Source organism: Silurus aristotelis (genome assembly GCF_946808225.1).
Source record: "Silurus aristotelis genome assembly, chromosome: 3".
In the NCBI taxonomy this organism is placed as follows: Eukaryota; Metazoa; Chordata; class Actinopteri; order Siluriformes; family Siluridae; genus Silurus; species Silurus aristotelis.
In genome coordinates this window covers 18,759,975-18,772,916 of record NC_139576.1, presented here as the reverse complement: position 1 = coordinate 18,772,916, position 12,942 = coordinate 18,759,975, and the positions used below count along the sequence as shown (strand labels likewise).

At 37.5% G+C, this 12,942-nt stretch overlaps 1 protein-coding gene across 1 annotated transcript; it reads right to left on the bottom strand.

The window, feature by feature from the left end:
• Positions 1 to 4,479: 4,479 nt before the first annotated feature.
• Positions 4,480 to 12,432, bottom strand: tnfsf11 (TNF superfamily member 11). Its single transcript, XM_083536530.1, has 4 exons — positions 12,109 to 12,432; positions 10,274 to 10,303; positions 6,351 to 6,477; positions 4,480 to 6,256 (listed from the first exon to the last, which is right to left on the bottom strand). Exons 1-4 carry the CDS (start codon positions 12,295 to 12,297, stop codon positions 5,835 to 5,837), a joined length of 768 nt encoding a protein of 255 aa, XP_083392656.1. The 5' UTR covers positions 12,298 to 12,432; the 3' UTR covers positions 4,480 to 5,834.
• Positions 12,433 to 12,942: the final 510 nt, after the last annotated feature.

Below are 12,942 nucleotides of genomic sequence, written 5' to 3'. Positions count from 1 at the left end.
ACTGAATGAGCTAACAAGGGAAAGTTGGCATTGTTTCAGGCTGCAAACTGGACCGCCGGGTTTTGGAAAGTTGAAAGGTGGGTGGTGGCCAAAATGAAGGGAAGCATGGACAATATTAAATTACCCTCCATGCCATTCTGTCCAAAAGAGCTGCTTTTTTAAAAGACCACAGCTAATCCTTAACTGATCTGACCCCACTCTTTGCAAGTAGTGATGTGAACACTGAAGATGACAGCTATGTCTGCAAAATGCAGAACAAAATTTTATGTAGGACCATTGTACATCCTTACACAGCACTTCCACTTCAAATATTTATAACTTTACTTATACAAACACTACTAAAACTGCTCCTCCCTCGTGTCTACCATGCATTTTTAAACATAACAACCTGTAATAGATTTCATACATTCATTCATTCATTTTATCCGTAATTCGGGTCGCGGGGGCAGCAGTCTAAGCAGGCCCCCGCCTTCGACTGCTGCCCAATCCTCACAGCACCGTCCCTTACGGTCCCTCCTGCAGGTGGTGAGCCCACGGGAAGGCGGCCCCACGTCACTCCGACGTCACGGACCTTGATATTTCCCTCGTAAGGGACCCCCGGAGCATAGAGGGTTAAGGGCCTTGCTCAAGGGCCCAAGAGTGGCAGTATTTAGATTTCATACAGTAAAATGTATATGTTTGTTCTTTCTTTTATGTGATAAAAGAAAGTATTGAGTTTATTGTGCACTTTAAAAGTCTTTAGAACTGTCAAGCCTCTGTCCTTCCTTTAGCTCTTCCGTTGTGATTGCTGTGACACCACATTTCCCCTTGGTGATTAATAAAGTATCAATCTATTTGGAAAAAAAAAAGAATAAAAAAAAAAAAAACACCCAAAAAATAGCATTGCCTATATACGTATAGAAAAGGGTGGTTGGGTAAAAAAAAAAAAAAGTAGTTAAGTAGTTTAGAGTATATTGAAGTAATGTACATGTGTTTGTTCTGAATGAAGAATATATAAATATACAGCATGATATACATATTGTGACTAATTATAATAAAGATGGGAAAATGGACTTATGATGCCTCCTGAAAATCATTTTATAAAAAAAGATGTGATATAAATATTGTACAGGAACTGACTAAGCAAGTTTGAAGTATTTGTATCTAATCATCTTTGATGCAGCATTTTTGTGTTCAACAAATATGGTGGACAATTTGCATCATGCAAGCCTTACTGCCATGCAGGATGCACTTTAAATCAGATGCTATCAGACCTGACACATACTGTAGAGGAAAAAAAGCTAACTGGGACACATGTAGATGATACAGATATAGATAAGATCACAAATGTGCATCCTGCAGGTCTGATTGATATTTATAAGGTTTTGTTTAATGATAAGATCAATGATACTATCGAATCTGTTGCATAGCTGGAATGTATGTGTACTGTGAATGTTTGTTTCCTTGTACTCATTTGATACAGATATAGATATGATTACTAACAGAAATAAAAATCATATTTATCACCTAATCTGTTCCGAAGAGCACAGTTTAGGATTAAGAATAAAGGTTATGAGAAGATGGAATGCAGAGATTAAAAATTGGTTCTGTGAATCTTTAATCTAAGATGAGCTGAAATAGTGTGGTTTGCCATCAGCAATTAACAACTTACATGTCTACACTTGCTGAGAGTTTGGAATAAAATTAGTATAGATATTGGACATGGTTGGCATTGCAAATGTTTTTCATTAATGAACTGTAAACCGATTATGAATATTGTAAGTTGTAGGATATTTCATATCAGAGCAAGGATTAAAAAGAAGACACCAGCCTTCTTTTTTTGTCTACATGGTTCCTGTCATGGATGAGACTGTGCACCTTGAAAACATTCATTCATTTATTCATTCATTCATTATCAGTAACTGCATATTCTTATTAAAGCTAAAGATCTGGAGCCTATCCTAGGAACTAAGGATAAAAAACTGAAATTGACCCCAGATGGGGTGGCAGTCCATCATACTCACCACACATAGGAGCAATTTAGAGTAAACAATCAGCCTACTGGAACGTACAGAGAGATAGGAGAAAACTAAAGAAGGAACCCCAGAGGAACCCCACAGAGATCATACAAAACTAGTATACATTAGAATGCTCAGGATGGGACCCTGGAGCTGTATGAATGTGGCACTGCTACTAGCTGCACTACAGCTTCTCATTTCCCACAGGCATAAATAAACTGCATGCTCTGTAAACTTTATGTTAGCTAATATAATGCCCTTAATAGTGAATGCAAGTCTAAAATGACAAGTAATTTTTAAATTAATCTGCAATGTGTACAGCAGCTTCTTGTACAATATATTCAAAAACAGGCACCAAACAAATCTGAAATATCAGTTGACTCTCTACCACTCAGTATATACTAATCTGCCCAGTTCAAGTGATTAAAACATGCATATGCAGACAGCTTTAACATAAGCCGGGCAATAATCTCTCTTGTTTTGAAGAAGGAAGCCCATAATTTCTGGATTGCTTCAAGATAACATCATCATGGATGGATCGGCAGGGGATTCCCTCTCTCTAACTTTCTTCATTTCTTACTGAAATAACAATGAAGCATCACTTTTAATTGTCAAGGGACATTAAATCCACATAAATCTCTTAATTGGTGCAATTGCAATTATCTTTCTAATGTTATCTAAAGTATCACCTGCAATCCATACTTTTTTCTTTTAGGTTCTTCTTGGATTTTATAACCATTTAACCCTTAACCTCCAGAGATCCTTGAGTGGCTCAATTTTGTACTCTTTGAACTACATATAAACCCTTTATTATGTGTATATTATACAATAATATATACAATCATATTTTGCTCTAAGAAGCATATGTTAATAGGAACCTGAAGTGCATTGGACACCATATTGTGTCCAAAGAGTAGATATCACAGAAAAAAGGTTACTTGTAGTATAACTATTAAAGTGAAAGATGTGGTGAAACCTACAACCAACCAATGTGGCTTGTCTGAGAGACAGTTTTGTGGTAACTGGGTGTTGGCAACAATACACCTGACCATTAAAGCATGGCATGAAAGTTTACATAACAAGCCGATTACACAGATATTGTCACTACTTACTTACTACTTATGGCAGCATAAACAAGAAATAAATATATTATACCAAGTAAATCTTTACTTCAATTGATATCTATTAAAACCCGGTCAAAATATATAACATTTAAATGTGCAAATACACTAATTGTTGTTCACAAAAAGCATTTGCTGAAAAATGTTTCTATATAAGTAATGCCAATAAAGACATTGTTTTCCAAGGATGGTGTGAAACAACTTTAGTGACCTACAAAGAGCCCTGACATCAACCCAAAGTATAACCCAAACCACAAATATTACCAATGGGCACAAATTTCCCCATTAAAGAAAAGCCTTTCAGTGAGTAGAGTTTATTTTAACAGCTAAGTCTCGAATATGAACAAATTACATATGAGTTGTTAGGTGCCCACCAAGTCATCAGGAAGTAGTCAAAAACACATCAGCCAGTCTTTGTTCTCGGCTTTGATGGATCACACAGATTGGAACTGTGCTGTCCAAGGTCCTGAAGCTTATGGGCACACAACCCGAGGTCAGTACAGAGGCCTGTAATGTGTTTGCCCAAACATGAACTTTTGGTTAGAGCTTTCTGAAATGTGGCACGGAACAAAAATAACCAATGCTTAGTCAGCAAAGGAGGCATGTGTGAGAGTGCAAGCTTCTAAGTAACTTTAATGTGCATAACAAGCTCACAGCTGCACCATAAAGTCTACCTTAAAGCTATTTTCAGCCCACCACAGAATCCCATAAAAACATTTACAAATGTATCAATGCTTCAGGTTCTGCTGACAAAAGCACCAGTTGGTAATAAAACATGGCTTCATTTCAGTCAGTGCCCACATCCACCCCACTATTGGACACTAACAAATCATTATTCTAAAAAACTCACCTATTCGTGACTGAAATCTATCAGAGAAATATGGAAAGCATCAGCTGCCTTCCTGGATGTACTTAGGATAGTAAATCAGTTTTATTAGCTTTAAACAGCTGGGTTTTATTACCTATATGACACATTTCTTTTAAATATAAAAAGCACAGGGGAAAATGAGTGTAACAGCTTGAGAAAACAATGCACTTAGTGCTTTGTAGGCATGAAAGACCTTTGTCAACGACTTGACTTCACCTTACTTGGACAAGGTCTCTTCATGGACATGGTCTCACATGATAATTTTGATATAGTTAGATGGAAGTAAAGTAGGAACATTGCTTATAGACCAAGCAATTACTCTCATTTACAAGACATTAAAATCAATCACCCTCATGTACTGGAGAACTCACTGAATTCCAGTGTATGCCATTGTTTGCTGAATGACATGCTATTCCTGTAAAACAAAAGTTAAGCAGCATATTTCCACAAATTAGCTTTTAACTCAAAGCAAAACCAGAAAAACAAATTGTTTAGCATATTTAGAAAAGTATTTTATTAGTTAGAAAGATATAAATAAACAATACTATTAAACAAAACATTTGATATGAAAAAATCCTTAAAATTTTAAGTTTGAAATTCAAAATGGATGTTAAATCAATGCTGCTTTGAATGAGAGTTTGTGCACAGAATTGTCAAATACAAGATACATAAATACAAAGTTTCTTTATTGAGAAACCACTCGAAATAAAGTTTAAAAGAAGCCCTGTGCTTCCATCATTTGCAGAAAAAAAGCGCATCTACAACTGACCAACAGTCAATGCGTGTCATCCAAAACCTGTGTAAAGAATTGAGCTTAGGAAGACATACACACTGTACAAGAGTTTAAGAATAAGACAGAACATTTTACAAATGTTCATCTTTTTCATCATAAAAATAAATAAATACATTTAGTGCATTTTCTCATTTTCTCCTAAAGAAGTAAAATGAAAAACAACTCTTTAAATTAGCATGTACCAAACTCAGTTTGGTTCACTGTATTCATGTTGATCTATTTAGCTCTCACAATGACTAAAAGACAGTCCAGCTATCTTTGATATTCTTTTGTTTTCTCAAAGAAATTTCGTATAACCTAAAAGAAAATTCCCATTAATATATCCAGGTTAGCATGATGCAGACCTTTGACAGGCTTTTTGTTAATCTTCTAAAGTTGCATTAAATTGGGAGATCAGTGCCAAATCTGCTCGAGGACTTCAGCTTGCTAAACCATGACTAAAATTTAAGTTGAAAGTTTTAAACAGTGGTTTGCAGATCAGAGAGGACTGTACTGCATATGCATTTTACCTGCTTAATATACCTGTTTTAACTCTTGAAAGGTTGGTTATTAGTATACAAAAATAAACCCAGTAAAGAGTGTCACGAAACTGGAACAAAAACATTTCCACAAGTGACCACCTCTTGCTGCTGTAGCAGTGCCAAAATCTGACCGTTACTTACAGCAAACCCTTGAGCTTGTAACGACCCTGGGTAATTAGCAGGTGTCATACATCTTAAATTTAACACTCACAAACAAACAGAGCTTGCCTCAGTTTGTTACTGCAAGGTTGTCCAAAAGTATAGAGAGCAAGTGAAGTCCATAGTGAAGTAGAAATGCTGTCTTATCCGACTGTGGCAGTTAATGTTAACATGCCAAAACTTTTAGAACAAAATGAACAGTAAGAATTCTGATGTGCCCTTAATGATGTACAATATAAATCAATATTGAAAAAAAAAAGTCAGAAGTCAGTGATCTAAAATATAAGTGCTCAGTGGTTCTTGGTCATGTTGATATTGTTCATAAGGTTGTAAAATGTGCATAAACCAGTTCAGTAGCAAAAATAAAAACAAAAGTCAGGTGCTCAATTTAAAAACACCAAAGTAAGTCCCCTCTGGCTCTGGATCCAACAGCCATGAATTGGACACGTTGACAAAAAGGCCGTCGCTTTGTTTCAACCGGACACTTCTCCCCTGTTGCACACAGTACATGTTATACTTCGGATCACTAAAATTAAACGTAGCACCGCTCTTTGAAAGCAGCACAGGTTTGAGTTTTGTCTGGGTGTGACTCTCGTGAAAAATATACTGAATCAGTTGGACGTTGCTAACATCCTGCTTCTTTGAGGCATGATCAGGGGCGTACCGAAAACAGGTCTTGGCATACATGTAGTACAATCCTTGTTCCTCCATCACAAATCGTCCATCGTGGTATTTGACCTTTTTCAGAGTGCCGTGAAACTGGTTCCAGTGGACAGTGGTCAAAACATTGGGGTCGGCTGTAAATTCAATTTAGGAACAAATCAAATTAAAATGAAAACATCAATGTAAATTCAAATGTTTGGATTGAACAGAATAGTAGCTTTTGCTTACTGCTTGCAAAATCCATGGGAGTCTTGACAGAAAGGTGCGCTATGGGGGTTGGATCTTTTTTTCTGGATCTTTCCTTTTTCTTGATCTCTTTGAATGGTTCAGCAATTATAGGTTCAGAATGAACTTCCTAAATAAGGGCAGAAAAAAGGTATGGAACTTGGTAAGAAAAGAGGAACAATATGACCTGTTCATAGCTTTCATAAACATGTGCTTGAGTCAAAGAACTGTTATTAAGACATAGAGCTGATAGAACAATCATTAAACAAAAGCCATTATTAAAGGTTCAGCAGAAATAATCTTTAAATGGAATCCCAAGAATCAGTGAACACATTCCCAACTGTGTATAAGTTTATACTGATTGATGGTTAAGATATTATGCTAAAACGTTAACATGTAAATTACATAATAAAACTAAATCCATGCGCTGTCATATATATGTGCCATAATTTGGCACATTTATTAACCCAGATCATAGAATATTTTGTGGAAATTAAGGTGGCAAATAATGAGAAATACTTTTTCAATTATGGCGGCGTTATTCTTTTATTAAGACCATTCTACTTTACAATCATTTCACTGGAATTACTATTCAATTAAAGTCTCTACTGATGTTACTGTAATACTAAAGTACGAGCTACTAAGTACTGTAAACCTAAATGCTTTTTCACCACAAAATTTAATCATGCTAATACTTAAAGAAATAATATAATTAATCAAGTGTCCAATTTCTCTCAGTTATACTCAATTCATTGATTTCTGCAACCAGAAAAACTAGATGCATAGGACATTTGCAAAAATGTTAACACTAAGTATATACAAAGGTCATGGTCTAAATGGCTCTTTAGCTAAAGCAGCACGTGTTGTGTGATGAAAGAGGATATTATGTGGCCCCATTTGGCTTGCGACTGACTTGGATTAATTTCCTGTAACAGTGCGTCTTAATGAGACTGGCTCTGGTCTTTGTTATGATGTCTCTCGGAGAAAACAAATGTCAAATTGCAACCAAAGCGCAAGTGAAAACACAGAGCGTGCTTTTTGTTTTCCATGGAAAACAGCTAATTTTGCACCTTTGCCTTTACAAATATGGAAACAATGTTGAGATTTTCCACATGGATGAGTTTATTAAACAAGAGATGCAGGGAGAGATAAAAGAAAGCTGAGCTGAGTGTAAAGTTTAGACTAAAATGTATACCATCTTGAAAATTTGTTTTAATACACAATCCACTATCAAGATCATCTGTTGTCTATGTGCGATTACTGTGAATTTGTGGCTATTCTTTAGCAAACAATGAAGCTGAAAATTTAAAATACATTGGTTTCTGCATAAACAACCATAAACTGGATAACCTAAAAACGACTAACTGTACTTACTTTTTAATGCTAAAATGGTTCTAGTGCTCTAATTTCACTATACGTTTAATGTCTACTTATGCAATTCATCATCTGCCCTGGGCTTCAATTATAAGCAAGTTTCGACTAAACAGGTTTTCTTGTTTTTTTTTCTTTTTCTCAGGACAGGGATGAAATATGCATTATATCATCACGTGATACAGATGAGATAGAGATGGCACATTCCTTTAACTTTAAAAACTCTCAAGGGTGATTAACTAAGGAATGCTACAGTTTTTTGGCTTGGATGTTTGGCAAACAGCCAAAGTTCACAGTCACATGCACTCACTGTAAACAAGGAACTTCACCTGAGAAATGCTGGAATCATTTGGTTAACAATACTGCACCTTCACCTCAGTGAACAAAAAATTAATAGGAAACTCAAGAAAGACTTTTAAGACTTTTCTTGAGTTTACTTTACTGCTTTGGCTACCTGTATATTACATTTGATTTTTCAATTTTAAATACATGGAAATCAATATAGAGTTTTTTATTTTTTATTTTTATTATATAGGTTGTTTTAAATATTTCAAATTCATTCTAAAATTTATAAGCATTATGTGGGTAGATTTAAGATAGACCAGATGTGCATGCTGTACTGCTAAAATGGATTACTAGAAAGAAATAAAATAAAATGATGGTGACAGTAAAGGCAGAGGACATGGTCAATAAAAAAACAAACAACAGGGTTTTCCAGGGTCTCCAATTTAAAAATATTTATTATTAAAATGTATTTGAAATATGCTGATGCCATTGTTTCATTAAATGATTAATGGCAGTAGCCTTTAAAAATGCAGTACTTCTAGTCAGCTCTGTCCAAACAGAAATGTGTGCATAGATTCATGAATTTTAAAAACATTGTTCTAGTTTTATGATTACTATATCATCAAAATCTCATGTTGTTTTCTTAAGAATATTATAATTAATGTTTTATTTTAGTGTGTGTTAAGAACAAATGACAAACATGAAAACAAAAAACAAACAAAAAAAAAAAAAAAAAAAACGTTTCCCTGTATTCATACTTTCATTTTTAAATAAAACGCGTTCCAGTGTAAGTTCTGAGAGAAACTGAGTGTTTCCAGTGAAACCTATGGGAAAGGCATGGTACTGCACTAAAACTGACCTGACATGAAATAATCCAGATTTTAGCACAGTATATCATTTAATGGTGTTGATGGTTGCAGAGTGTTAAAATGATGCAGAATTACAATACATAATTACAGCCAATTTGCTGTTTATGAAGTGAAAGGCCAGTTAATGACGTTTGGAAAAGCTGCATCAAAACCAACAGCTACGGAACTAAAGCTCAGTCATGACTGCTGTGCTCAAATGTGACAACTGTTTCTGAAATACAATACTATGTTGTTCGCAAAGTTTTTTTTTTTATAGCAATCATTCCACAATCAAGACAACAGCTACAATTGTGACTAAAAGCTTTGATTAACTGTTTTCTATCCAGTGTTCTGGACCCTATTCAGCTACAAACATAAGGGTTTGGGCGGACCACAAACAAAGTGTAGGCCAGTATATACAACTTTGTACCGCACTTGAGAAATAAAAAACAGAACGAGAGACATCGCAGATTTCAGCACTAGCTTTTTAGCGTTTTTCTTAGAAGAAATATCTGCGGCTATGCAAACTGTCACACGGCGGTTCGTAGTGAAAGAGCATGACCAAGAACTCATTGCTCAAATGCTTATAAACATAATGAGATAATTCACTATTATTCCCAGGCAGTGTGGGTGGTTCAAGGCAGTCTTACTAAGTGCCTACTAAGTTTTATCGACAGTGTCATAAATAGGAGCTGCAAAATAAAGACCTCTAACATTTTTGACATGGGTCCCATGTAACCCCATGCTGCACCTGCACTCTTATGCTAGTAATTAGTGTTACATTATGAGGCCATTAACAAAGCTACATGCAAAGCATTACATTTCTCTTCCATCATTGCGCCACTGAGAAGGAATTGGACGCATCAGCAAGGAGAGCACCTCATATTTTCTGTGTATAAACCAGCCCCAGGTTATGTAAACCTGCCTCCTTGTATTAAATCTCGGCGATGAAGCCGATGACATGAGTGTTCATTCCTCGCAGTAGTTATCCTGACAGACAGCAGGCCCAAGCTCTTTGGCTTGACCTTTACACAGGCAGCCCCAACCACCACAGTTAAGGAAATGTTTTACAGCAGCTGCGGTATGTAGCTCAATGTTTATCTACTGCTTTAAACAAATTATAAGAAAACAGTGGCTCCAAGCCTGTACGAGAGCAGTGAGAATATCTTGGACGTCAAGGAAAGACGAGCATCAGATCTACCAAGCTAAATACCAATATATATATATATCACCATTTTTTGTTTGCGTGGAATGTAAGAGCACTAGTAGTTCATGGAAATGACTCATTTTTAGCAAGCTGAACAGAAGTTGACACCAAAGCTGCATACTTGCAAATAAAGATAAGAACCCCTTTTGTGCAAGGAGTAACTCTTCTGTGGCGTAATCAGTAAAACATCAGTAAAATCACACGCAGTCACTCACCTCTATAGGCTGAGCTGAAGAAAGGTCAACCTGCAAAACAACAAACATAATTCAGTCCTGCTTCTGCATTCAATCATGTGCTGGTAAAATGGCTTGTAAAATGTGCTTAATACGGTGGGCTTGCATGCTTTGTCATTTGTATGAACTTCTAAAAAAAAACACACATTTTGTTCAGAGGGCAAACCTGAGACAGATGTGTCGATGTTTCCTAGAAGAGATTAGATGACCAAAAACTTTTTTATCTAAGCAGAGGTTAGGGGTTATTTCAGTCTATTCTAGGAAGGCAAAACGACTGACTGCAAAATCATATGAACACCTGGGTACATGGTAATGGCTGTGATTAAAACTATACGAGCCAAAGCAGGTGAGAGTGTCCATGACTCATTGTATGCCGCATGCAGGTTGAGTGGGATGTGTGAGAATTAGTATTGAATTACATTCATTATCCTCTTGTGTCAAGACGGCCGTTTTTTCAAGTAACACGGGGAAAAAAAGTGGAGAAGCAGTAACTAAAAAATATCAGCCAGAGAAAATAAAATAATCAGCAATTTTCATCTGAATTTGTTCCTGCATCCATTTTCCAAAGGCAATCCGAAGTGTGTGCCAAGTACAACTGAAATTTATCTTCTGTCTGTTACTTGGGCTCTCCCCCCAGGACAATAAAACGCTTCTCACACACTCATACAGCACTATTCCAACCAATACCTCCCAACAATAGATTGACAGTAAAGACTCATAAACAGGGGGAAGCTGGTCTTGATTAAGATTTATAACATGTGATAGGCCTGCCCATGTTTGTGTGAGGGAGAGTGTGCGAGTGTGCGTGTGTGTGTGTGTGTGTGTGTGTGTGTGTGTGTGTGTGTGTGTGTGTGTGTGTGTAAATATGCATATATGAATAGGGAGCTGGGACCTGAAATGCTAAGAACTGAGATGATGTTGTGCATGTTTGTTTTTGATTGTTTGTTTAGGGATGGAAAGCACATACAACATATATAAAGGACTTGTTAGGTCCAGATTTATGCACAGATCTTTATAAGACATCCTCCACCATGAAATGCATTTTTTCTCTCTCTCTCCCGTTTTCTTTCATGTGTCATTGTTTTTAGAAAAGGTGATTTCCCAACCTTTTCCTCTCCCACACAGGCATCCTTTAGCACCGTGAAAGCACAGCAGCCTCCATGCTTGAGAAATCACAGACGCACAGACTTCTTCTGGCTTTTTTTTCTAAAGTTGCATGAAAGCTTTGAACAGTTCCGAGGTGTGAGCTCGCGCAAGGAGCGGCACCGCCAATACAGCGGCAAACGCGATTATCGAGTCGGAAAATCAAGCTCGTGCTCACAGCGCGCGTGCCAACAGCACAAACCAGGGAGGCGACACGACATGCTGCTCGCGCTCTTTTCGGAGAACTCGAACGGGGCGAACACGTTGCCTGAAGATGATGTTAAAAAAAAAAAAAAAAAAGATAGAAAGAAAAAAAAGAAGAAAAGCTCTAAGCGAAACATACAGACTGAGATAAGCGTCAACCGCCATTTCCAGTTGTGTTCTGCACAGAGTCACTGCGATTCACAGCACAGGACACGCAGGTAGAAACGAAACCGCGCGACCTAGAAATGCACACACGCAAACACGCGCACGGTGAGAAACGTCCTGCACACACACATACGACAACACCAAATGTTGTGCAATCGCCTCAGCCTTTCCTGAAAGTTTTTAGATAAAGAAAGGGGGGAAAAAAGTCACGCAACTTCAAGGTCGACAGAGTTGCAGCGATCTGAAGCGCGCCATGGCCGGGCTCGTGATGGGGTGATACGCAGAGAAAGTGCGGCTCGACTCACCTCGCGCAGATAACCGGTCAAGTGCAGCAGAATTGTGACACTGGACGCGACCTGCAGCAGTCCCATGACGGCCAGCGTGCCGAAAATCAGCGGCCTGTGGGTGCTCTGAGTCGGCGGCTGGAAGCGTGAGCCCCCTTGCTCCATGTCCATATGGTTCCGCAGGTAACCGCGATAATCATTAGCTGCCATGAGCGCGCGCTTCTAATAGCCTCCTCGGTGCAGGAAGTCGCTAATGTGCGCGGATTGCTATATAAACGGTGGGTGGGCAAAGCCGCCGCGCGGCTGTTCCCACACTCAGCCAATCAGATACCAGCGGACTCGGGAGCTGCACAGTACGTTTACAACCTCGGTGACTCTCTCATGGATATTTACACAAAAAAATTCACACAAAATTCTCACAAGAGTACACCTTCTGTACCTGAACTACATGACGATATATATATAGTGTAACTACAGGCGATTTCAAAGTCCACTGATGTATATTTACATGGTAGACTTTACTGCACGTAAAACATACCAAAAGTACAACAGATTCCCCCTTGAGCATACAAGAGACAAGAAAGATACACACTGAAGGTATAAGGTGCACATCTCTGAAGGAACACCATCCCATGGACACTGGAACAATTCAGTACTTTTTTGAGTCTACAGATGCAATATTAAATGCTGTTCATTACTATTAATGCAAATGATAATGCCTTTATTATAGGTTTTTGTATTAGTATTTTCTAATATATACAGTAACCAGCACTGATATTTTGGCTTTTGTTGTAGCCAGAGTCTGAGAAATAAAAAGCCACTGAGCTGTTCTTTCCATGTCTCCATCCATAGTAC

Bases quoted from the DNA above. Each gene is read 5' to 3' on its own strand.
- tnfsf11 (XM_083536530.1), bottom strand. From the start codon at position 12,297: ATGGCAGCTAATGATTATCGCGGTTACCTGCGGAACCATATGGACATG. The intron at 10,304-12,108 runs GTGAGTCGAGCC...GTTGTTTTGCAG, and splicing joins TGACCGGTTATCTGCGCGAG to GTTGACCTTTCTTCAGCTCA. The intron at 6,257-6,350 runs GTAAGCAAAAGC...TTGAATTTACAG, and splicing joins TCCCATGGATTTTGCAAGCA to CCGACCCCAATGTTTTGACC.